Source organism: Physella acuta, unplaced genomic scaffold, assembly GCF_028476545.2.
Source record: "Physella acuta isolate Inbredline_101_S28 unplaced genomic scaffold, ASM2847654v3 ptg000079l, whole genome shotgun sequence".
In the NCBI taxonomy this organism is placed as follows: domain Eukaryota; kingdom Metazoa; phylum Mollusca; class Gastropoda; family Physidae; genus Physella; species Physella acuta.
In genome coordinates this window covers 107,810-131,745 of record NW_026731599.1, presented here as the reverse complement: position 1 = coordinate 131,745, position 23,936 = coordinate 107,810, and the positions used below count along the sequence as shown (strand labels likewise).

The window sequence follows — 23,936 nt, the reverse complement described above, 5'->3', positions numbered from 1 at the left end:
TAAAATGCAATCAAAGAAGGATTAAACATACCAACAATTATAATAAGTAGAAATACAAACACACTATTTTATACTATAATAAATATTACTATGAAATAATTTTTTAAAAAATAGCGAAAAAATTCATAAAAACGTTTAAATAACAAGTTTCTATGTAATAATGCACTAAAAAGTAGAACTTAAATTATTCTCTTTAAATATTGAATACTGAACTGCTATTTAGCCTAAATAACTAGAAATAAAAGCCTGAATAGTTAGTAGTAACGATGTCGTTTAAAGATGTGAATAGTTAGTAGAGGTAACGATGTAGATTTAAGATGTGGATAATTAGTAGAATCTAGTTACTACTAGTTACGATGTTTATCTATAATCGGTCGTTATGGCTAGATGTAGCATTGTTTTCTCTTTAGTTAGCAAGTCATAATGTAGCCCCCCCCCCCCTCCGCTTTGAATGTCTATCGACCACTAAACTGTCTGTGGAATAATGTTGCAATGAAAGCGTTTTATTACGGACGGCGTAGACAGGCGGGAGAAAGTATAAATATCCAAAAGTCGAGAGCTCGGACCCCCGGGGCAGATGAGGGCCTTCAGCTGAATACACAAATCCATCTACGAAAGAAAGCACCAAAATCAAACAACTGCTGTATTGTTCGGTGTAATCACCGTGCCCATGTTATATGATGCTCTTTAAAAAGCATGTGGTGCTCACGGGAAAGCCCGGTGCGCCAAATCCCACTCAGGATGAGCGTGTGAGGACGCGCCTGATTCGATTTAGTGAACAATTGTAGCACATCATATCTATAGTTTATGGCACTCATTAAAACGAACGTATGCGCCATAGTGCTCGCCGGAGAGCCAGAGACACCCTGCCCATTAGTATTCTCAACAATTCCCATAGTTTCTTGTCTATCGGATGAAATGTGTAGTACCGCAGTAATGCATAAGGGACAGACAGGCAGATTAAGAATAAATAAGAAATCCTATTGTTATCAAAATAACTCACTTTTACTAGTAAGTGAGATTTTTTTCTAAATCATTTATTTAAAAAATAATTAGCTGCTACAGTAATGTTTATTATGTTTAGACCTAACTCTGGGTCTATTTACTTTTCAATTTTGCGTTTAACGACAACATCTAGATCTAGATCTACATTTTATTTTTTACGTGTATTCGGTCATCTTTGCAAATATTTATACTTTTTATCTGGCAGACTTGCAGATGGAAAACGGAAATAGAGGAGATAATTTGTAAACATTGGCAATGTTATGTTTCTAAACATTTTAAAGTTAGAACCAATAATAAAATTTTGATGTAGACCTAGATCTAGATCACAGACAAGATCAATATAAATAATATACTGATATCAAGATCTATAGTCTAGTCAATAATCAATATATTCATAGTATGTTCTCAATGAAAAATGTATTAATAATTATTATAAATTAAAGTCTAAAGTAGTAGACTAGCTCTCTACCAACTATCTAGATCTAGAATAAAAGATCTAAAAATACAGTATATTTATTTACTACTATTATTTAGAGTACTTAGCGCACTGGTCCGTACTTTATTTTCAACGGAACTTACTCAACTAGATCTAGTAATAGTACTTATTAAGTAGGTCTAATAGTAATAGGCCTACTACTGCATTTATTAAATGTTTGTATAGAACTTAAACTTCTCTGCAAGTAAAGTGAATCACTGAATAGTGTGAATACTGCTAGAGATTCTAATAAATCTAACTGAAAATGGAAGAACAGGAAATCTTAACAACTTTAAAAATATTAATAATTGGAGAAAGTGGTGTTGGAAAATCTAGGTGAGTCACACAAGATTAGACGGGTGTGGGGAAATTGCGAGACGCGAAAAGCGAAATGGCGAGGCGGGAAAATGCGAGAAGGGCGCGAAAACGGTCGGTCACGTGACTTTTTTGTCTTGCATTTTACCACAAGCCGATACTTACGCTGGGTGGTGTTGAAATGCGAAGATTTCTGCGAAAAATTTACCGCACCCGATTTTCAGTGGTATTTGGTCCAGACTTCAAAGACGTTTCGTTTACATTGTTAAAACTTCCGATTTTTCCGTCGCTAGACATACTGATGATTTGTCAACTCCCCCCATCTTTTGTGTCGACTTAGAATACCACCTTGTTCGAAACCGACGGAAATACCGCCGACGATAGATCAACTTCTGTCTTTTGTGTGGAACGCCGAGGCCGCCTGATTTACCGTCTTTGAAGATCGCCGTGCCCGGATCCGCTGCCGCCGCAAACATATTTTCTATTGTTGCATAGAAATTTTGTATTATAGCCGCCGCCTACGATTTTTTTCTAGCTTTTTTTACCATATAAATCTAAGCACAAGGAAATGCCTACATCATTTGGATACAACAAAATAAAGTGACGTCACCGATATTATCAGTTGCTCGTGCTATATCGTAAGCTATGGGCCTACTTCAAATATTTTTAAAACCAAGTTGAACTTGTCTGAATTTTTTGGTTTTGGTGGTGGTGTTATTTGGGGTCTTCCATAAATGACGTCACACTCGTAGGGGGGGGGGTCTGTAATTTTATGACGATGTGTGATGAGGGGGGAGGAGGGGGGGTAGATGTGAAGTCACACTATAAAAAAGCAATGTTAGAAAAAGAATTTTAGACGTTTTTTCGCGTTTTAGAAAACTGTTTTAATACATTGTAATAGGAATTGATTAAAATACTCTATTTTGACCGAAATTAGACAAGATTTTGGGAAAATATCGATGTTTTAAAAAAACTCAACTGCTGGTGACAACAATGAGCAAGACATTGCCAAAATTACAGAAATGATAAAAAATATTAATTATAAAAAACGGAAAACAGATGTTGAGCGTGCGGATGATGATGATGAGAACATGGGTGCCAGTGTTGTTTGTGGGATGAACGAGGAGGTCAACTGTGATGAGAATGTGAAATGTTGTGAATGTGGATTGGAAGAAGTAGCAAAAGAAAAATGTATAAATGGGTGTCTAATGAACTGGGTTGGGTGTACTATGTGTGAAAGATGGTGTCACGAGGTGTGTTTGATTTTGTTTGTAATTAAAATTACTTAATAAAAAAATAAATTGCACTTTTTAGAATTGTTTATACTTTTACACTTTTTGCAAGTACAAAAATCCATAAATAGATGTTGCAAAATATCTCTCCTGCTGACAAGATTATACCAATTCACAATGACGCAGCTTACGTTTGTATAAACATGAGCGGGCTAGATTTTTAAATTAATGCCGTGATTTTCCTCTCGCTAACAAGAGCGGGCGATGACAGTAGCACAGCAACGATGTTAGGATTTTTAAATAGATAGATCTAGATATAGATCTATCTTCTTAGTATCTAGATAAAAAATAAAACAACATACAACACTCGTGTTAAAGGGTATGGCTAAATGCTTGTTTATTTTAAAACAAAAAAAAAATAATTTAAATAAATAAAGATGGAAAAAAAAAGGAAAAAACTTTTTTCGCAAAAAGTGTCTCGCTATTTACCCTTAATTCCGCAGGTATGTCTCGCATTACCTTCTCGCAATTTCCCGCCTCGCCATTTCGCTTTTCGCGTCTCGCAATTTCCCCACACCCAGATTAGACAAGACTGAACTTAGATCTAGATTTCCAGATCTTGAGATAATCCGTCATTTTGTGTACCCTACTGTGAGGGTGGGGGGTTTGAGATCTACCGCCAGTTGTGAGGGTGGAGGTGATTCAGATGATGCCAGCTGGTTATAGTTTGGAATTAACACACACAACAACTCCGATCCAAGAGATAATCTTCTTTATTAAAATTTAGTAATTTACACAATCAACTTCCTAACTAACTAATCTATACTGTACTAGATCTGCTACTACTTCCATCTAACTGTTCCCTAGCTCTGCATATCTCTGACCGTCTCTACCACTCTGTCTACCTCTAATTCTCTTCCTAACTCTGACAGTTCTCTTTGCTAACTATCTATGTCTGCCGCTTCAGTGGTCAGCTGACCGTCCCATGAGACCGGTCAGCTCCTGTATTTTCATTGGTCTCTCTAACCAGCTAGCTATAGCCTGTTTCAACCATTTACTCTGAATGCGTGATCACACATAGATCTACATATAGGCCTAGTACATAAATGATAAAATTTGGCCAGTGTAGTGTAGTTATGAGGATAATCTATCATTTTTAGGACAGTAAAATTTTTATATTGTAAAGGATACCGATATCCAATAATAGACTTTTCCAAAAATAGGTTTGTTAGGATCAGGATGTTAGTATAGTATTGATATTTCAATTAATTTTGTGGTTAGAACTTACAGTTAGGCGTATGGTAGTATAAAAAAATTCCCCAAATTTTTAAATTAGCATATTTGTAGCATATTTTACAAAATTTACTAGATGACTGAATACAAATTCACATACAGCCTGGAATGACTTGGTAATCCACGGACTGTCTTAACGGCCTGGAATGTTTGGCCATTAGTTCCCCCTCTGTCCGTCGTTATTAAAATCCTAATTAAAAATGCTAATGAATAAAAAAAACTTTGGCTAAGGGGAAGTAACAATTAGAAAATGAATTCCATTCTGTTTTCGGCTCCGGTATTGGATTGCTTTCTGTTTGTACATGAGCTTTGATTTTTATTTTTAAACGTTAGTGAATATTTCCTCAGTATTTTACTTTGAAAAAGACAGCTGCAGACGGTCCATCTTGATCAGAAAATAACCTTATAACTTCTTTATGTGATTAATTACAATGAGAAAATAAAGAGATGACTAGACATTCATTTTCGTGGTCTTCGTTTTAGTATTAAATATTTTAGTAAAAAAGAACTAGATTTAATAATGAAAATTCGTGCCATTTTTACTGTTATTCTATGAGTGAGCTCAATGTGATAGTCATGAATGAAATAATTCATACAAAGTCGCTTCTCAACTATTTATTATCTAAAAGCTAACGACTTCTAGTATCTAAAATGTAGTTTCTTTGAGGGTTGGGACAATTTTTGGGGTTCTAGGGTAGGTTGAATGCAGATGTTGAGTAGTCAAATTTTACTCTTCCTGTAAATGTCAAGGTCACTATCAACATAAACATAATAAAAAAAATTACTTGTGTATCAAAAGATTCCTTGTCTAATATACTTTCTAAAAAAGGTATACATGTAAGAGTCTCTGATTTTATTTAATACACACTTCTGACAATTTTATCAGGCATATGAACAAATCATAAAATGGCTTGACGCCACAGAACCATTGCATTTGACTATGAGTGAAGAAGTTGCCATCTTTCATAATAAATGTTAGAGTATTTTCCCAATAAGAATTGTTTGTGCTCACATAGGCCTATCAGTGGTGGTGATTTTTGTTGTTAAATGTGGGCATTGGTCAATTGCAAGTAGAGTGTTTTTCAGGCATCTCTTTGATGGGGAGGGGGGGGGGGAGCAGTTCACTTGACATTTTGTCACTTGTTACCCCCTCCTGATACTTGCGCAAAAATTATACTGCACCCGAATTAGACTTCAAAGACGTTTTTCTTTGTATTGTTATAACTTCCATTTTTTTCTACGCTAGGCGTGCTGATGATCAACTTTTTTCTTTTGTGTTGACTTAGAATAACACCTTGTTCGAATCTGTCTGAAATAGCGCATTACAAATTTGTTTCTGTTGCTAGATGTACAGAATATAGATCAACTGATTTTTTATGTGTCAAAACGGAATCTGCTATTTTATTACCTTTTAACATCACTGTCCACACAGTGGATACAATCGCAAAGATTTTTGTATTGTTGCAAAGACATTTTGTATTATTACCCCCGCCTAGAATTTATTTTTTCATTGTATAAATATAAGTTTATTGATTTAAAAGAAAAAATTCAATTAATAATTAAAATTATTTGAAAACATAATAGAAAATTAGGCTAAATAAAGTTATGTTGCCCATTAGGCTAAATAAAGTTATTTTACAGCTTGAGTTAGAAAGGTTGAAGGTTTGGTGTGAACAGATTGAAAATAGAGGAGGGACGAGGATTCTCTTAAAGCCTTAATCACAATACAATTTTTAAAATGTGACAATTTTTGTAACAATTTTTGTTGTAATTTTGGTGACAATTTTTGTGACAATTTTGAAACAATTGTTGTTGTAATTTTGGTGACAATTTTTGTGACAATTTTTGTTACAATTTTTGTGACAATTTTTGTTGTAATTTTGGTGACAATTTTTGTTGTAATTTTGGTGACAATTTTTGTTGTAATTTTGATGACAATTTTGGTGACAATTTTTGTTGTAATTTTGGTGACAATTTTTGTAACAAATTTTTTTCTCAGTTTGTTGTTGCGGTTCACAGAAGACACTTTTGATCCTGAACAAGCAGCTACTATAGGTCAGTACATCTAATTAGTAGGTCAGTACATCTAATTAGTAGGACAGTACAACTAATTAGTAGGTCAGTACAACTAATTAGTAGGTCAGTACATCTAATTAGTAGGTCAGTACAACTAATTAGTAGGTCAGTACAACTAATTAGTAGGTCAGTACATCTAATTAGTAGGTCAGTACAACTAATTAGTAGGTCAGTACATCTAATTAGTAGGTCAGTACATCTAATTAGTTGGTCAGTACATCTAATTTGTAGGTCAGTACAACTAATTCGTAGGTCAGTATAACTTATTAGTAGGTCAGTACATCTAATTAGTAGGTCAGTACATCTAATTAATAGGTCAGTACATCTAATTAGTTGGTCAGTACATCTAGTTAGTAGGTCAGTACATCTAATTAGTAGGTGAGTACATCTAATTAATAGGTCATACATCTAATTAGTTTGTCAGTACATCTAATTAGTAGGTCATACATCTAATTAGTTGGTCAGTACATCTAGTTAGTAGGTCAGTACATCTAATTAGTAGGTCAGTACATCTAATTAGTAGGTCAGTACATCTAATTAGTTGGTCAGCACTTCTAATTAGTAGGTCAGTACATCTAGTTAGTAGGTCAGTACATCTAATTAGGCTACAATAGGTCAGTACATCTAATTTGTGTTGGGTTTGTGTTGTGTAGTTTGTGTTCTGTTAAGATGTGTAGTCTGGGTTGTGTGTAGTTTGTGTTGTCTAGTTTGTGTTGTTTGTATTTTGTGATGTGTTAACATGTGTAGTTTGGGTTGTGTGTATTTTGTGATGTGTTAAGATGTGTAGTTTGTGTTGTGTAGTATGTGTTGTGTGTAGTTTGTGTTGTGTAGTTTGGGTTGTGTGTAGTTTGGGTTGTGTGTAGTTTGGGTTGTGTGTAGGTTAGGTTGTGTGTAGTTTTTGTTGTGTTAAGAAGTGTAGTATGTGTTGTTTGTGTTGTGTACATCTAGTCAAGCTTGACTTATTCTCCAGGTGTTGACTTTAAAGTGAAAACTAAATCTAGTCATGCTTGACTTATTCTCCAGGTGTTGACTTTAAAGTAAAAACTAAATCTAGTCATGCTTGACTTATTCTCCAGGTGTTGACTTTAAAGTAAAAACTAAATCTAGTCATGCTTGACTTATTCTCCAGGTGTTGACTTTAAAGTGAAAACTAAATCTAGTCATGCTTGGCTTATTCTCCAGGTGTTGACTTTAAAGTAAAAACTAAATCTAGTCATGCTTGACTTATTCTCCAGGTGTTGACTTTAAAGTAAAAACTAAATCTAGTCATGCTTGACTTATTCTCCAGGTGTTGACTTTAAAGTGAAAACTAAATCTAGTCATGCTTGACTTATTCTCCAGGTGTTGACTTTAAAGTAAAAACTAAATCTAGTCATGCTTGACTTATTCTCCAGGTGTTGACTTTAAAGTGAAAACTAAATCTAGTCATGCTTGACTTATTCTCCAGGTGTTGACTTTAAAGTGAAAACTAAATCTAGTCATGCTTGACTTATTCTCCAGGTGTTGACTTTAAAGTGAAAACTAAATCTAGTCATGCTTGACTTATTCTCCAGGTGTTGACTTTAAAGTAAAAACTAAATCTAGTCATGCTTGACTTATTCTCCAGGTGTTGACTTTAAAGTGAAAACTAAATCTAGTCATGCTTGACTTATTCTCCAGGTGTTGACTTTAAAGTAAAAACTAAATCTAGTCATGCTTGACTTATTCTCCAGGTGTTGACTTTAAAGTAAAAACTAAATCTAGTCATGCTTGACTTATTCTCCAGGTGTTGACTTTAAAGTGAAAACTAAATCTAGTCAAGCTTGACTTATTCTCCAGGTGTTGACTTTAAAGTAAAAACTAAATCTAGTCATGCTTGACTTATTCTCCAGGTGTTGACTTTAAAGTAAAAACTAAATCTAGTCATGCTTGACTTATTCTCCAGGTGTTGACTTTAAAGTGAAAACTAAATCTAGTCATGCTTGACTTATTCTCCAGGTGTTGACTTTAAAGTAAAAACTAAATCTAGTCATGCTTGACTTATTCTCCAGGTGTTGACTTTAAAGTAAAAACTAAATCTAGTCATGCTTGACTTATTCTCCAGGTGTTGACTTTAAAGTGAAAACTAAATCTAGTCATGCTTGACTTATTCTCCAGGTGTTGACTTTAAAGTGAAAACTAAATCTGTCATGCTTGACTTATTCTCCAGGTGTTGACTTTAAAGTGAAAACTAAATCTAGTCATGCTTGACTTATTCTCCAGGTGTTGACTTTAAAGTGAAAACTAAATCTAGTCATGCTTGACTTATTCTCCAGGTGTTGACTTTAAAGTGAAAACTAAATCTAGTCATGCTTGACTTATTCTCCAGGTGTTGACTTTAAAGTGAAAACTAAATCTAGTCATGCTTGACTTATTCTCCAGGTGTTGACTTTAAAGTAAAAACTAAATCTAGTCATGCTTGACTTATTCTCCAGGTGTTGACTTTAAAGTAAAAACTAAATCTAGTCATGCTTGACTTATTCTCCAGGTGTTGACTTTAAAGTGAAAACTAAATCTAGTCATGCTTGACTTATTCTCCAGGTGTTGACTTTAAAGTGAAAACTAAATCTAGTCATGCTTGACTTATTCTCCAGGTGTTGACTTTAAAGTGAAAACTAAATCTAGTCATGCTTGACTTATTCTCCAGGTGTTGACTTTAAAGTGAAAACTAAATCTAGTCATGCTTGACTTATTCTCCAGGTGTTGACTTTAAAGTAAAAACTAAATCTAGTCATGCTTGACTTATTCTCCAGGTGTTGACTTTAAAGTGAAAACTAAATCTAGTCATGCTTGACTTATTCTCCAGGTGTTGACTTTAAAGTAAAAACTAAATCTAGTCATGCTTGACTTATTCTCCAGGTGTTGACTTTAAAGTAAAAACTAAATCTAGTCATGCTTGACTTATTCTCCAGGTGTTGACTTTAAAGTGAAAACTAAATCTAGTCATGCTTGACTTATTCTCCAGGTGTTGACTTTAAAGTGAAAACTAAATCTAGTCATGCTTGACTTATTCTCCAGGTGTTGACTTTAAAGTGAAAACTAAATCTAGTCATGCTTGACTTATTCTCCAGGTGTTGACTTTAAAGTGAAAACTAAATCTAGTCATGCTTGACTTATTCTCCAGGTGTTGACTTTAAAGTAAAAACTAAATCTAGTCATGCTTGACTTATTCTCCAGGTGTTGACTTTAAAGTAAAAACTAAATCTAGTCATGCTTGACTTATTCTCCAGGTGTTGACTTTAAAGTGAAAACTTTAACAGTTGATGGCAACAAGACCAAACTGGCTATCTGGGTTAGTAGGTCATTTGCTGCGCTAACATTGATGGTAGAGTTTGTATGATTGATGGTAGAGTTTGTATGATTGATGGTAGAGTTTGTATGATTGATGGTAGAGTTTATAAGATTGATGGTAGAGTTTGTATGATTGATGGTAGAGTTTGTATGAGTGATGGTAGAGTTTATAAGATTGATGGTAGAGTTTGTATGATTGATGGTAGAGTTTGTGTGATTGATGGTAGAGTTTATAAGATTGATGGTAGAGTTTGTATGATTGATGGTAGAGTTTGTATGATTGATGGTAGAGTTTGTATGATTGATGGTAGAGTTTATAAGATTGATGGTAGAGTTTGTAAGATTGTTGCAGAGTTTGTAAGATTGATGGTAGAGTTTGTAAGATTGTTGGTAGAGTTTGTATGATTGATGGTAGAGTTTGTATGATTGATGGTAGAGTTTGTAAGATTGTTGCAGAGATTTACTTTAAAACTGTTACAGGACACAGCGGGTCAAGAGAGATTCAGGACATTGACCCCAAGCTATTATAGAGGTGCGCAGGGTGTTATACTAGGTGAGTCAGGTGTTATACTAGGTGAGTCAGGTGTTATACTAGGTGAGTCAAGTGTTATACTAGGTGAGTCAGGTGTTATACTAGGTGAGTCAGGTGTTATACTAGGTGAGTCAAGTGTTATACTAGGTGAGTCAGGTGTTATACTAGGTGAGTCAGGTGTTATACTAGGTGAGTCAGGTGTTATGCTAGGTGAGTCAGGTGTTATACTAGGTGAGTCAGGTGTTATACTAGGTGAGTCAAGTGTTATACTAGGTGAGTCAGGTGTTATACTAGGTGAGTCAGGTGTTATACTAGGTGAGTCAGGTGTTATACTAGGTGAGTCAGGTGTTATACTAGGTGAGTCAGGTGTTATACTAGGTGAGTCAGGTGTTATACTAGGTGAGTCAGGTGTTATACTAGGTGAGTCAAGTGTTATACTAGGTGAGTCAAGTGTTATACTAGGTGAGTCAGGTGTTATACTAGGTGAGTCAGGTGTTATACTAGGTGAGTCAGGTGTTATACTAGGTGAGTCAGGTGTTATACTAGGTGAGTCAGGTGTTATACTAGGTGAGTCAGGTGTTATACTAGGTGAGTCAAGTGTTATACTAGGTGAGTCAGGTGTTATACTAGGTGAGTCAGGTGTTATACTAGGTGAGTCAGGTGTTATACTAGGTGAGTCAGGTGTTATACTAGGTGAGTCAGGTGTTATACTAGGTGAGTCAGGTGTTATACTAGGTGAGTCAGGTGTTATACTAGGCGAGTCAGGTGTTATACTAGGTGAGTCAGGTGTTATACTAGGTGAGTCAGGTGTTATACTAGGCGAGTCAGGTGTTATACTAGGTGAGTCAGGTGTTATACTAGGTGAGTCAGGTGTTATACTAGGTGAGTCAGGTGTTATACTAGGTGAGTCAGGTGTTATACTAGGTGAGTCAGGTGTTATACTAGGTGAGTCAGGTGTTATACTAGGTGAGTCAGGTGTTATACTAGGTGAGTCAGGTGTTATACTAGGTGAGTCAGGTGTTATACTAGGTGAGTCAAGTGTTATACTAGGTGAGTCAGGTGTTATACTAGGTGAGTCAGGTGTTATACTAGGTGAGTCAGGTGTTATACTAGGTGAGTCAGGTGTTATACTAGGTGAGTCAGGTGTTATACTAGGTGAGTCAGGTGTTATACTAGGTGAGTCAGGTGTTATACTAGGCGAGTCAGGTGTTATACTAGGTGAGTCAGGTGTTATACTAGGTGAGTCAGGTGTTATACTAGGCGAGTCAGGTGTTATACTAGGTGAGTCAGGTGTTATACTAGGTGAGTCAGGTGTTATACTAGGTGAGTCAAGTGTTATACTAGGTGAGTCAGGTGTTATACTAGGTGAGTCAAGTGTTATACTAGGTGAGTCAGGTTTTATACTAGGTGAGTCAAGTGTTATACTAGGTGAGTCAGGTGTTATACTAGGTGAGTCAGGTGTTATACTAGGTGAGTCAGGTGTTATACTAGGTGAGTTAAGTGTTATACTAGGTGAGTCAGGTGTTATACTAGGTGAGTCAGGTGTTACTGCCATCCCCAGTGTATGACGTCAGCTGTAAACAGACCTTCAGTAAACTTGATGCCTGGCTCAATGAACTGGAAACTTTTTCAACCAAACACGACATGGTCAAGATGCTCGTTGGAAATAAGATTGACAGGGTTAGTGTTAAAATTATGGGTTAGTGTTAAAGTTCTGGGTTAGTTTTGAAGTCATGTGTTCAAGTTAAAGTTATGGGTTTGTGTTAAAGTTATCAGTGGGTGTTAAAGTTATGGGTTCCTGGCATAATGCACCATCCATCCATCTCAGGTACAAAATTTATAGAATAAAAACAAAAACTCTATGTATAGAGGTAAATGTATAAACATTTTTAAAATTTGCATAAAAAACTTTTTAATAAACAAGCTTTTATGTAAGGAGAAAATAAATTATTATCTTTAAATATATATTATAATACACTACTTAAATTACTATAAAGAAAAGCGTGGGTCACTATATTATCTATTGGATACTTTTACTAATATTTAGGAAGAGACCCATGCTTTTCTTTATAGTTATTTAAACAGTAATGTATTATTATATATTTAAAGAAATCGTTATTCTCCTTTTTAGTGCATTATTACATAAAAAAATTTCATAATATTAAAATTTTTAATACAATAGAGTTTCAAGACTGCCTACTAATTTCAGAACATGTTAATTTATTCCTAAAAAATAAATTAGTCATCAAATTAAGTCAAATTTGATGTCAAATAGCATTGTAGTGCTCAAAATTCAGCTCAAGTGTTTCAATCCATTACGAAAGTCAGATGAAGACTTTGCCAGTCCTTAGTTTTAGACATATCAGCTTGAAGTGGTTGATGTAAACAATGTTGTCACTAGATTATCCCCCTTTTTTTGGGGCAAAAGTTTGTCCACACTAGCACACAAACACCCTAAAAAGTGCTGTGTGTGTTTAACAATCTCTGTAATGGTGAGGTAGAACACCTCAGTGCTGTAATGGTGAGGTAGAACACCTCTAGTCAGAGAATAACAGACTCATTTATTGAACTGGCCGACTCATTGATTGAACTGGCCGACTCATTTATTGAACTGGCCGACTCATTGATTGAACTGGCCGACTCATTGATTGAACTGGCCGACTCATTGATTGAATTGGCCGACTCATTGATTGAACTGGCCGACTCATTGATTGAATTGGCCGACTCATTGATTGAATTGGCCCTAGGATTAGGGTTAGCCTAGCCCTATAACAAGTTGACCATCAAATGTAAAGTAGCCCTATAACAAGTTGACCATCAAATGTAAAGTAGCCCTATAACAAGTTGACCATCAAATGTAATGTAGCCCTATAACAAGTTGACCATCAAATGTAATGTAGCCCTATAACAAGTTGACCATCAAATGTAATGTAGCCCTATAACAAGTTGACCATCAAATGTAATGTAGCCCTATAACAAGTTGACCATCAAATGTAATGTAGCCCTATAACAAGTTGACCATCAAATGTAATGTAGCCCTATAACAAGTTGACCATCAAATGTAAAGTAGCCCTATAACAAGTTGACCATCAAATGTAAAGTAGCCCTATAACAAGTTGACCATCAAATGTAATGTAGCCCTATAACAAGTTGACCATCAGATGTAATGTAGCCCTATAACAAGTTGACCATCAAATGTAATGTAGCCCTATAACAAGTTGACCATCAAATGTAATGTAGCCCTATAACAAGTTGACCATCAGATGTAATGTAGCCCTATAACAAGTTGACCATCAGATGTAATGTAGCCCTATAACAAGTTGACCATCAGATGTAATGTAGCCCTATAACAAGTTGACCATCAGATGTAATGTAGCCCTATAACAAGTTGACCATCAAATGTAATGTAGCCCTATAACAAGTTGACCATCAAATGTAATGTAGCCCTATAACAAGTTGACCATCAAATGTAATGTAGCCCTATAACAAGTTGACCATCAAATGTAAAGTAGCCCTATAACAAGTTGACCATCAAATGTAATGTAGCCCTATAACAAGTTGAACATCAAATGTAAAGTAGCCCTATAACAAGTTGACCATCAAATGTAATGTAGCCCTATAACAAGTTGACCATCAAATGTAATGTAGCCCTATAACAAGTTGACCATCAAATGTAATGTAGCCCTATAACAAGTTGACCATCAAATGTAATGTAGCCCTATAACAAGTTGACCATCAAATGTAATGTAGCCCTATAACAAGTTGACCATCAAATGTAATGTAGCCCTATAACAAGTTGACCATCAGATATAATGTAGCCCTATAACAAGTTGACCATCAAATGTAATGTAGCCCTATAACAAGTTGACCATCAAATGTAATGTAGCCCTATAACAAGTTGACCATCAGATTAACTGACCCCTCAGAGCCAGCATGAAGTCAGTAAAGAGGAAGGTCTGAAGTTTGCCAGAAAGCACCACATGTTGTTCATTGAAGCAAGTGCTAAGACAAATGATGGGGTGCAATGTGCATTTGAAGAACTGGTTGAAAAGGTGGGCTCTAGTTTCATGTTGTGTCTGTAGTTTGATGCTCTAGTTTCATGTTGTGTCTGTAGTTTGATGCTCTAGTTTCATGTTGTGTCTAGTTTGATGCTGTAGTTTCATGTTGTGTCTGTAGTTTGATGCTGTAGTTTCATGTTGTGTCTGTAGTTTGATGCTCTAGTTTCATGTTGTGTCTGTAGTTTGATGCTGTAGTTTCATGTTGTGTCTGTAGTTTGATGCTGTAGTTTCATGTTGTGTCTGTAGTTTGATGCTCTAGTTTCATGTTGTGTCTGTAGTTTGATGCTCTAGTTTCATGTTGTGTCTAGTTTGATGCTGTAGTTTCATGTTGTGTCTGTAGTTTGATGCTGTAGTTTCATGTTGTGTCTGTAGTTTGATGCTGTAGTTTCATGTTGTCTGTAGTTTGATGCTTTAGTTTCATGTTGTGTCTGTAGTTTGATGCTGTAGTTTCATGTTGTGTCTGTAGTTTGATGCTGTAGTTTCATGTTGTCTGTAGTTTGATGCTCTAGTTTCATGTGGTCAGTAATTTGATGCTCTAGTTTCATGTTGTGTCTGTAGTTTGATGCTGTAGTTTCATGTTGTGTCTGTAGTTTGATGCTGTAGTTTCATGTTGTGTCTGTAGTTTGATGCTGTAGTTTCATGTTGTGTCTGTAGTTTGATGCTGTAGTTTCATGTTGTGTCTGTAGTTTGATGCTGTAGTTTCATGTTGTGTCTGTAGTTTTATGCTGTAGTTTCATGTTGTGTCTGTAGTTTGATGCTGTAGTTTCATGTTGTGTCTGTAGTTTGATGCTGTAGTTTCATGTTGTGTCTGTAGTTTGATGCTGTAGTTTCATGTTGTGTCTGTAGTTTGATGCTGTAGTTTCATGTTGTGTCTGTAGTTTGATGCTGTAGTTTCATGTTGTGTCTGTAGTTTGATGCTGTAGTTTCATGTTGTGTCTGTAGTTTTATGCTGTAGTTTCATGTTGTGTCTGTAGTTTGATGCTGTAGTTTCATGTTGTGTCTGTAGTTTGATGCTGTAGTTTCATGTTGTCTGTAGTTTGATGCTCTAGTTTCATGTGGTCAGTAATTTGATGCTCTAGTTTCATGTTGTGTCTGTAGTTTGATGCTGTAGTTTCATGTTGTGTCTGTAGTTTGATGCTGTAGTTTCATGTTGTGTCTGTAGTTTGATGCTGTAGTTTCATGTTGTGTCTGTAGTTTGATGCTGTAGTTTCATGTTGTGTCTGTAGTTTGATGCTGTAGTTTCATGTTGTGTCTGTAGTTTTATGCTGTAGTTTCATGTTGTGTCTGTAGTTTGATGCTGTAGTTTCATGTTGTGTCTGTAGTTTGATGCTGTAGTTTCATGTTGTGTCTGTAGTTTGATGCTGTAGTTTCATGTTGTGTCTGTAGTTTGATGCTGTAGTTTCATGTTGTGTCTGTAGTTTGATGCTGTAGTTTCATGTTGTGTCTGTAGTTTGATGCTGTAGTTTCATGTTGTGTCTGTAGTTTTATGCTGTAGTTTCATGTTGTGTCTGTAGTTTGATGCTGTAGTTTCATGTTGTGTCTGTAGTTTGATGCTGTAGTTTCATGTTGTGTCTGTAGTTTGATGCTGTAGTTTCATGTTGTGTCTGTAGTTTGATGCTGTAGTTTCATGTTGTGTCTGTAGTTTGATGCTCTAGTTTCATGTGGTCAGTAGTTTGATGATAGGTTCAATGACACAAGATCTCAGAACTAAATATTTGAGGCCAAATTATTTATAGTATTTAGTCATTAGGATTGAATAAGTTGATTTGGACATTTTTAAAATTGATTGTCGTATGGTTTTTTATTTACTTTTCACATGGTAATTGTGAGAACAACAGCCTGCAAAGAAACTTGAGTGTAACATTTGTGTGACCATGTCAATGTTTGTGTTGACCATGTCAATGTTTGTGTTGACCATGTCAATGTTTGTGTTGACCATGTCAATGTTTGTTGACCATGTCAACATTTGTGTGACCATGTCAACGTTTGTGTTGACCATGTCAATGTTTGTGTTGACCATGTCAATGTTTGTGTTGACCATGTCAATGTTTGTGTTGACCATGTCAATGTTTGTGTTGACCATGTCAATGTTTGTGTTGACCATGTCAATGTTTGTGTTGACCATGTCAATGTTTGTGTTGACCATGTCAATGTTTGTGTTGACCATGTCAATGTTTGTGTTGACCATGTCAATGTTTGTGTTGACCATGTCAATGTTTGTGTTGACCATGTCAATGTTTGTGTTGACCATGTCAATGTTTGTGTTGAACATGTCAATGTTTGTGTTGAACATGTCAACATTTGTGTTGACCATGTCAACTTTTGTGTTGACCATGTCAATGTTTGTGTTGACCATGTCAATGTTTGTTGACCATGTCAACATTTGTGTTGATCATGTCAATGTTTGTGTTGACCATGTCAACATTTGTGTTGACCATGTCAACGTTTGTGTTGAACATGTCAATGTTTGTGTGACCATGTCAACGTTTGTGTTGACCATGTCAAACAAATATTAGTTTTATGTTATCAACTCAAAGACCCAATCCCCTTTTTGAAAACTATTTCACATTTGTTTAACACTTTATTTGTTTTATGCATTTTTTTTTAAAAATATGTTATTAAATTCTATTTAAGTTCATTTGGTCATTTTAGTATAATCTATGTCTTAAAACTATTAGGTGAAAAAAGTGTAAATAAAAAACTTTGGATAATTCAAAAATGTTGAGATGAACTCAAATCATCCTAATCGTTATAAATATTTTGCTGTGAGTTGTCCAGTCATCTGATAGTAGGATTTTCTACTCAATATTTATTCCGTCTTAGTGTATATATCACTATATTTATTCCCTGTCTTAGTGTATATATCACTATATTTATTCCCTGTCTTAGTGTATATATCACTATATTTATTAACTGTTGTCTGTTCCCTGTATTTATTCCCTATATTTAATCCCTATATTTATTCTCTATATTTATTCCCAATATTTACTCCCCATATTTATTCCCCATATTTATTCTCTATATTTATTCCCCATATTTATTCCCCATATTTATTCCCTATCATTATTCCTTCAATAATGGCATTCAAATAAAGAATTTGGTTTTCCCTCTGAAATGTAGCCTGCCAATGTTTAGAGAAGGATTAAAACAAGTCAATACATACCAGAGTCAGGGAACTAGCACAGGTCACATAGCTCAAATTGTTGCAACTTTTATAAACTCCCAAAAGTAGAGCTTAGTTCTTCAAGGACTATCTTTGTTTAAGTTCAAGAGCTCAATTCTGTTTGTTTCAAATGTGTCAACAGCTATACTTGTGAAATAACATTGATATCATGTCAGGTCTAGTGTCTTAGAATGTCTGGTCTAGTGTCTTAGAATGTCTGGTCTAGTGTCTTAGAATGTCTGGTCTAGTGTCTTAGAATGTCTGGTCTAGTGTCTTAGAATGTCTGGTCTAGTGTCTTAGAATGTCTGGTCTAGTGTCTTAGAATGTCTGGTCTAGTGTCTTAGAATGTCTGGTGTCTTAGAATGTCTGGTCTAGTGTCTTAGAATGTCTGGTCTAGTGTCTTAGAATGTCTGGTCTAGTGTCTTAGAATGTCTGGTCTAGTGTCTTAGAATGTCTGGTCTAGTGTCTTAGAATGTCTGGTCTAGTATCTTAGAATGTCTGGTCTAGTATCTTAGAATGTCTGGTGTCTTAGAATGTCTAGTGTCTTAGAATGTCTGGTCTAGTGTCTTAGAATGTCTGGTCTAGTGTCTTAGAATGTCTGGCAGGGGCGTAGCGAGGGGGGGGGGGCGGGGGGTGCGGACCGCACCGGGTGACACCATTTAGGGGGGTGACACCAAGGCAAAAAATAGCAAAATATATAGAGAAAAACTCGAGGGGGGGGTGCAAATCGAAAGTTTGAGGGGGGGTGCAAATCGAAAATTTGAAAGTTTGTCCCTGGGAAGGGTCTCTATGCCTCTGGGGGGGGGGGGGGTGACACCATTAAGTGCCGCACCGGGTGACACCCGACCTCGCTACGCCACTGATGTCTGGTCTAGTATCTTAGAATGTCTGGTCTAGTATCTTAGAATGTCTGGTGTCTTAGAATGTCTAGTGTCTTAGAATATCTGGTCTAGTATCTTAGAATGTCTGGTGTCTTAGAATGTCTGGTGTCTTAGAATGTCTGGTGTCTTAGAATGTCTGGTGTCTTAGAATGTCTGGTGTCTTAGAATGTCTGGTGTCTTAGAATGTCTGGTGTCTTAGAATGTCTGGTGTCTTAGAATGTCTGGTGTCTTAGAATGTCTGGTGTCTTAGAATGTCTGGTGTCTTAGAATGTCTAGTGTCTTAGAATGTCTGGTCTAGTGTCTTAGAATGTCTGGTCTAGTGTCTTAGAATGTCTAGTGTCTTAGAATGTCTAGTGTCTTAGAATGTCTAGTGTCTTAGAATGTCTGGTCTAGTGTCTTAGAATGTCTGGTGTCTTAGAATGTCTGGTGTCTTAGAATGTCTGGTCTAGTGTCTTAGAATGACTGGTCTAGTGTCTTAGAATGTCTAGTGTCTTAGAATGTCTAGTGTCTTAGAATGTCTAGTGTCTTAGAATGTCTGGTCTAGTGTCTTAGAATGTCTGGTGTCTTAGAATGTCTTGTGTCTTAGAATGTCTGGTCTGGTGTCTTAGAATGTCTAGTGTCTTAGAATGTCTAGTGTCTTAGAATGTCTGGTCTGGTGTCTTAGAATGTCTGGTCTGGTGTCTTAGAATGTCTAGTGTCTTAGAATGTCTGGTCTAGTGTCTTAGAATGTCTGGTCTAGTGTCTTAGAATGTCTGGTCTAGTGTCTTAGAATGTCTGGTCTAGTGTCTTAGAATGTCTGGTCTAGTATCTTAGAATGTCTGGTCTAGTATCTTAGAATGTCTGGTGTCTTAGAATGTCTAGTGTCTTAGAATGTCTGGTCTAGTGTCTTAGAATGTCTGGTGTCTTAGAATGTCTAGTGTCTTAGAATGTCTGGTCTAGTATCTTAGAATGTCTGGTCTAGTATCTTAGAATGTCTGGTGTCTTAGAATGTCTAGTGTCTTAGAATGTCTAGTGTCTTAGAATGTCTGGTCTAGTGTCTTAGAATGTCTGGTGTCTTAGAATGTCTGGTGTCTTAGAATGTCTGGTGTCTTAGAATGTCTGGTGTCTTAGAATGTCTGGTGTCTTAGAATGTCTGGTGTCTTAGAATGTCTGGTGTCTTAGAATGTCTGGTGTCTTAGAATGTCTGGTCTAGTGTCTTAGAATGTCTGGTGTCTTAGAATGTCTGGTGTCTTAGAATGTCTGGTCTAGTGTCTTAGAATGTCTGGTCTAGTGTCTTAGAATGTCTGTGTTTTCCTCAGATCATTCAGACCCCAGGCCTGTGGGAGACAAGTGGCAAAGGTTTGAAACTTGACCAGAGGTCAGCGCCAGGAGCTACTGGCCAGAGCTGTTACTGCTAACTCAGATGTGATGACATCTTTAGGGCCAAACATGTGTCATGTCATGTCATGTCATCTAATACTAGCAGATGAGAAGCTGTTGTGTGTGTGGAGTAACAGCCCAATGGCTAGTGATGGCACCTAGTGTATCAGTTAACTGTGGGCACCTAGTGTATCAGTTAACTGTGGGCACCTAGTGTATCAGTTAACTGTGGGCACCTAGTGTATCAGTTAACTGTGGGCACCTAGTGTATCAGTTAACTGTGGGCACCTAGTGTATCAGTTAACTGTGGGCACCTAGTGTATCAGTTAACTGTGGGCACCTAGTGTATCAGTTAACTGTGGGCACCTAGTGTATCAGTTAACTGTGGGCACCTAGTGTATCAGTTAACTGTGGGCACCTAGTGTATCAGTTAACTGTGGGCACCTAGTGTATCAGTTAACTGTGGGCACCTAGTGTATCAGTTAACTGTGGGCACCTAGTGTATCAGTTAACTGTGGGCACCTAGTGTATCAGTTAACTGTGGGCACCTAGTGTATCAGTTAACTGTGGGCCCCTAGTGTATCAGTTAACTGTGGGCACCTAGTGTATCAGTTAACTGTGGGCACCTAGTGTATCAGTTAACTGTGGGCACCTAGTGTATCAGTTAACTGTGGGCACCTAGTGTATCAGTTAACTGTGGGCACCTAGTGTATCAGTTAACTGTGGGCACCTAGTGTATCAGTTAACTGTGGGCACCTAGTGTATCAGTTAACTGTGGGCACCTAGTGTATCAGTTAACTGTGGGCACCTAGTGTATCAGTTAACTGTGGGCACCTAGTGTATCAGTTAACTGTGGGCACCTAGTATATCAGTTAACTGTGGGCACCTAGTATATCAGTTGACTGTGGGCACCTAGTATATCAGTTGACTGTGGGCACCTAGTGTATCAGTTAACTGTGGGCACCTAGTGTATCAGTTAACTGTGGGCACCTAGTGTATGTGTATCAGTTAACTGTGGGCACGTAGTGTATCAGTTAACTGTGGGCACCTAGTGTATCAGTTGACCATTGCTAGTTGACTTGATGGCACCTAGTATATCAGTTGACCATTGCTAGTTGACTTGATGGCACCTAGTGTATCAGTTGACCATTGCTAGTTGACTTGATGGCACCTAGTATATCAGTTGACCATTGCTAGTTGACTTGATGGCACCTAGTATATCAGTTGACCATTGCTAATTGACTTGATAGCACCTAGTATATCAGTTGACCATTGCTAGTTGACTTGATAGCACCTAGTATATCAGTTGACCATTGCTAGTTGACTTGATGGCACCTAGTATATCAGTTGACCATTGCTAGTTGACTTGATGGCACCTAGTATATCAGTTGACCATTGTATGACCTGAACATTTGAAAAGAATTGTGTTGTTGAGTGGATCCTTGTTTCACCCAATCTAATGGTCCTCAACAATTTCTATTGGCTCAAAGCCAGGTCACTCAGAGAAAAATAAAGGGCCACCCACAATTGTGTCTCATGAGCTGAAATCAACAGTCATAACACAAAGATCACCCCCCCCCCCCCACACACACACTGTACATGACATGACCTATGTTTGGCCCTGGTGTAATTATTCAGCATGTAATCTGTCATCTTGATGTATTCAACTTGACAGTGGCAACAGATTGGAGAGCCAGCTATGGACATGAAATGATGTACGGGTCACATATCAGTGACCCATACAAGTCAGTGACCCATACATGCCAGCTCCCTCTAAATGTGACTGCCACTGACTTGACCTAGTTAGGTAAATGACTTGTTGGTCTCTGGGTTCTTTGATTATTTCCCCTTATACATTGACTTTAATAAAGAGAATTGTAAATAAAACATTTGTTGTGTCTGCCTGACATATTTCATACTGGCTCAACCCTAACCCATAGATTGGGCCAACCCTAACCCATAGATTGGGCCAACCCTAACCCATAGATTGGGCCAACCCTAACCCATAGATTGGGCCAACCCTAACCCATAGATTGGCCCAACCCTAACCCATAGATTGGGCCAACCCTAACCCATAGATTGGGCCAACCCTAACCCATAGATTGGGCCAACCCTAACCCATAGATTGGGCTAACCCATAGATTGGGCCAACCCTAACCCATAGATTGGGCCAACCCTAACCCATAGATTGGGCCAACCCTAACCCATAGATTGGGCCAACCCTAACCCATAGATTGGGCCAACCCTAACCCATAGATTGGGCCAACCCTAACCCATAGATTGGGCCAACCCTAACCCATAGATTGGGCCAACCCTAACCCATAGATTGGGCCAACCCTAACCCATAGATTGGCCCAACCCTAACCCATAGATTGGGCCAACCCTAACCCATAGATTGGGCCAACCCTAACCCATAGATTGGGCCAACCCTAACCCATAGATTGGGCCAACCCTAACCCATAGATTGGGCCAACCCTAACCCATAGATTGGGCCAACCCTAACCCATAGATTGGCTCAACATTATCATTAACCAGAGGCGTGGCGATGGGGGGGGGCAGGGGGGGGGGACATATGTCCCCGGGCGCCGACCTTAGGGGGCGCCAAAATGGTTTATAAAAATGTCATTTTAGCTGCATTTTTGCAGTTTGAGAGGGGGGCGCCAAATTGAAAGTTTGTCCCCGGGCGCCGGTTAGGGTCGCTATGCCTCTGTCATTAACTCATACATTGGGACAACCCTAACCCATAGATTCGCTCAACATTAACTCATAGATTGGCCTAACATTAACACATATATTAGCCCAACATTAACTCTCAATTAAAGTTGGCCCAACCCTCACTAGAAATTGCCCTTGCCTAATAACAATATTGTTAGCATTCTTTTTCAAACAACATTAAAATTCATAATTCTAAAAGTAGTAAAAGTAAAAAATATTTCAAGTATAGGATCTTCCACTTATTTATGAAATTTCGTCTACCAAACTGAAATAATTATTAATTCTTATAATACTCGTCATAATGTTCACATAGTAGAAACTAAAATTTCCGAAATCGTTCAAATTTTGAAAGAAATATGGACTTACAATGCTATATTTATATGTGAAATTTCGTCCATCAACTTCAAAAGTACTCAAGTTATTGGCTTCTGAGAAATCAAAAGTAAGGGAAGTATCACTTCCGGCTACCGGAAATCGCCCAAAAGTTGATACTGAAATAAAAATTGATAAAGTTCTTGTGTATGAAATTTCGTCAACATAAATGAAAAAGTACTCAAGTTATTATGTATACAGACACAATTGCAAAAAAAGGTTTTCCCGACACAGAGAAGTGAAAACGTCGAAATTTGTCAATATTTTTATTTTTTGCACGATTACAATGCTCCCTCTAAACTTCGTTTACGAGAAAGTAAAAACGATATAAGTTAGTGTTACAGAATATTGCACACACACAACATATATATCTGCTAGACATATGTAACACTGCCTCGTTGGGGATAAGTTGTGTTGGCCACCCGTTGAAGTGTAGTGCGCTTGATACGGGCTGGGCCTGAGAACACAGCAAACAAAACGCTGCTTGTTCTGGGCTGGGCCTGAGAACACAGCAAACAAAACGCTGCTTGTTCTGGGCTGGGCCTGAGAACACAGCAAACAAAACGCTGCTTGTTCTGGGCTGGGCCTGAGAACACAGCAAACAAAACGCTGCTTGTTCTGGGCTGGGCCTGAGAACACAGCAAACAAAACGCTGCTTGTTCTGGGCTGGGCCTGAGAACACAGCAAACAAAACGCTGCTTGTTCTGGACTGGGCCTGAGAACACAGCAAACAAAACGCTGCTAGTTCTGGGCTGGGCCTGAGAACACAGCAAACAAAACGCTGCTTGTTCTGGGCTGGGTTTGAGAACACAGCAAACAAAACGCTGCTTGTTCTGGGCTGGGCCTGAGAACACAGCAAACAAAACGCTGCTTGTTCTGGGCTGGGCCTGAGAACACAGCAAACAAAACGCTGCTTGTTCTGGGCTGGGCCTGAGAACACAGCAAACAAAACGCTGCTTGTTCTGGGCTGGGCCTGAGAACACAGCAAACAAAACGCTGCTTGTTCTGGGCTGGGCCTGAGAACACAGCAAACAAAACGCTGCTTGTTCTGTGCTGGGCCTGAGAACACAGCAAACAAAACGCTGCTTGTTCTGGGCTGGGCCTGAGAACACAGCAAACAAAACGCTGCTTGTTCTGGGCTGGGCCTGAGA

The 23,936-nt window shown here is 37.5% G+C and overlaps 2 protein-coding genes across 10 annotated transcripts in view; one reads left to right on the top strand and one right to left on the bottom strand.

The window, feature by feature from the left end:
* Positions 1–17,668, bottom strand: part of LOC131954848 (ATP-binding cassette sub-family B member 6-like) — an 81,825-nt gene extending 64,157 nt beyond the window's left edge. Inside the window, 1 exon segment of the mRNA XM_059318665.1 lies at positions 17,459–17,668. The gene's annotated coding sequence lies outside the window, so the exon portion shown is untranslated.
* On the top strand, positions 1,126–20,470 carry LOC131955023 (ras-related protein Rab-18A). 9 transcript variants are annotated; one of them, XM_059318975.1, is made up of 8 exons: positions 1,126–1,247; positions 1,667–1,816; positions 6,320–6,375; positions 9,645–9,706; positions 10,186–10,258; positions 11,799–11,917; positions 14,164–14,289; positions 19,638–20,470. In XM_059318975.1, the coding sequence occupies exons 2-8, from the start codon at positions 1,746–1,748 to the stop codon at positions 19,734–19,736; spliced, it is 606 nt and encodes a 201-aa protein (XP_059174958.1). In that variant the 5' UTR covers positions 1,126–1,247; positions 1,667–1,745; the 3' UTR covers positions 19,737–20,470. The 9 variants fall into 9 exon arrangements, with proteins under 9 accessions (XP_059174958.1, XP_059174920.1, XP_059174969.1 ...); XM_059318937.1 differs by having other exon boundaries at positions 1,213–1,285; XM_059318986.1 differs by having other exon boundaries at positions 1,213–1,402; positions 1,687–1,816.
* The last annotated feature ends 3,466 nt before the right edge of the window (positions 20,471–23,936 follow it).

Excerpts from the sequence above, each read along its gene's own strand:
- LOC131955023 (XM_059318975.1), top strand. The coding sequence starts at position 1,746 with ATGGAAGAACAGGAAATCTTAACAACTTTAAAAATATTAATAATTGGA. Across the intron at positions 1,817-6,319 it reads AGTGGTGTTGGAAAATCTAG|TTTGTTGTTGCGGTTCACAG; the intron begins GTGAGTCACACA and ends TTTTTTTCTCAG. Across the intron at positions 14,290-19,637 it reads TTGAAGAACTGGTTGAAAAG|ATCATTCAGACCCCAGGCCT; the intron begins GTGGGCTCTAGT and ends TGTTTTCCTCAG.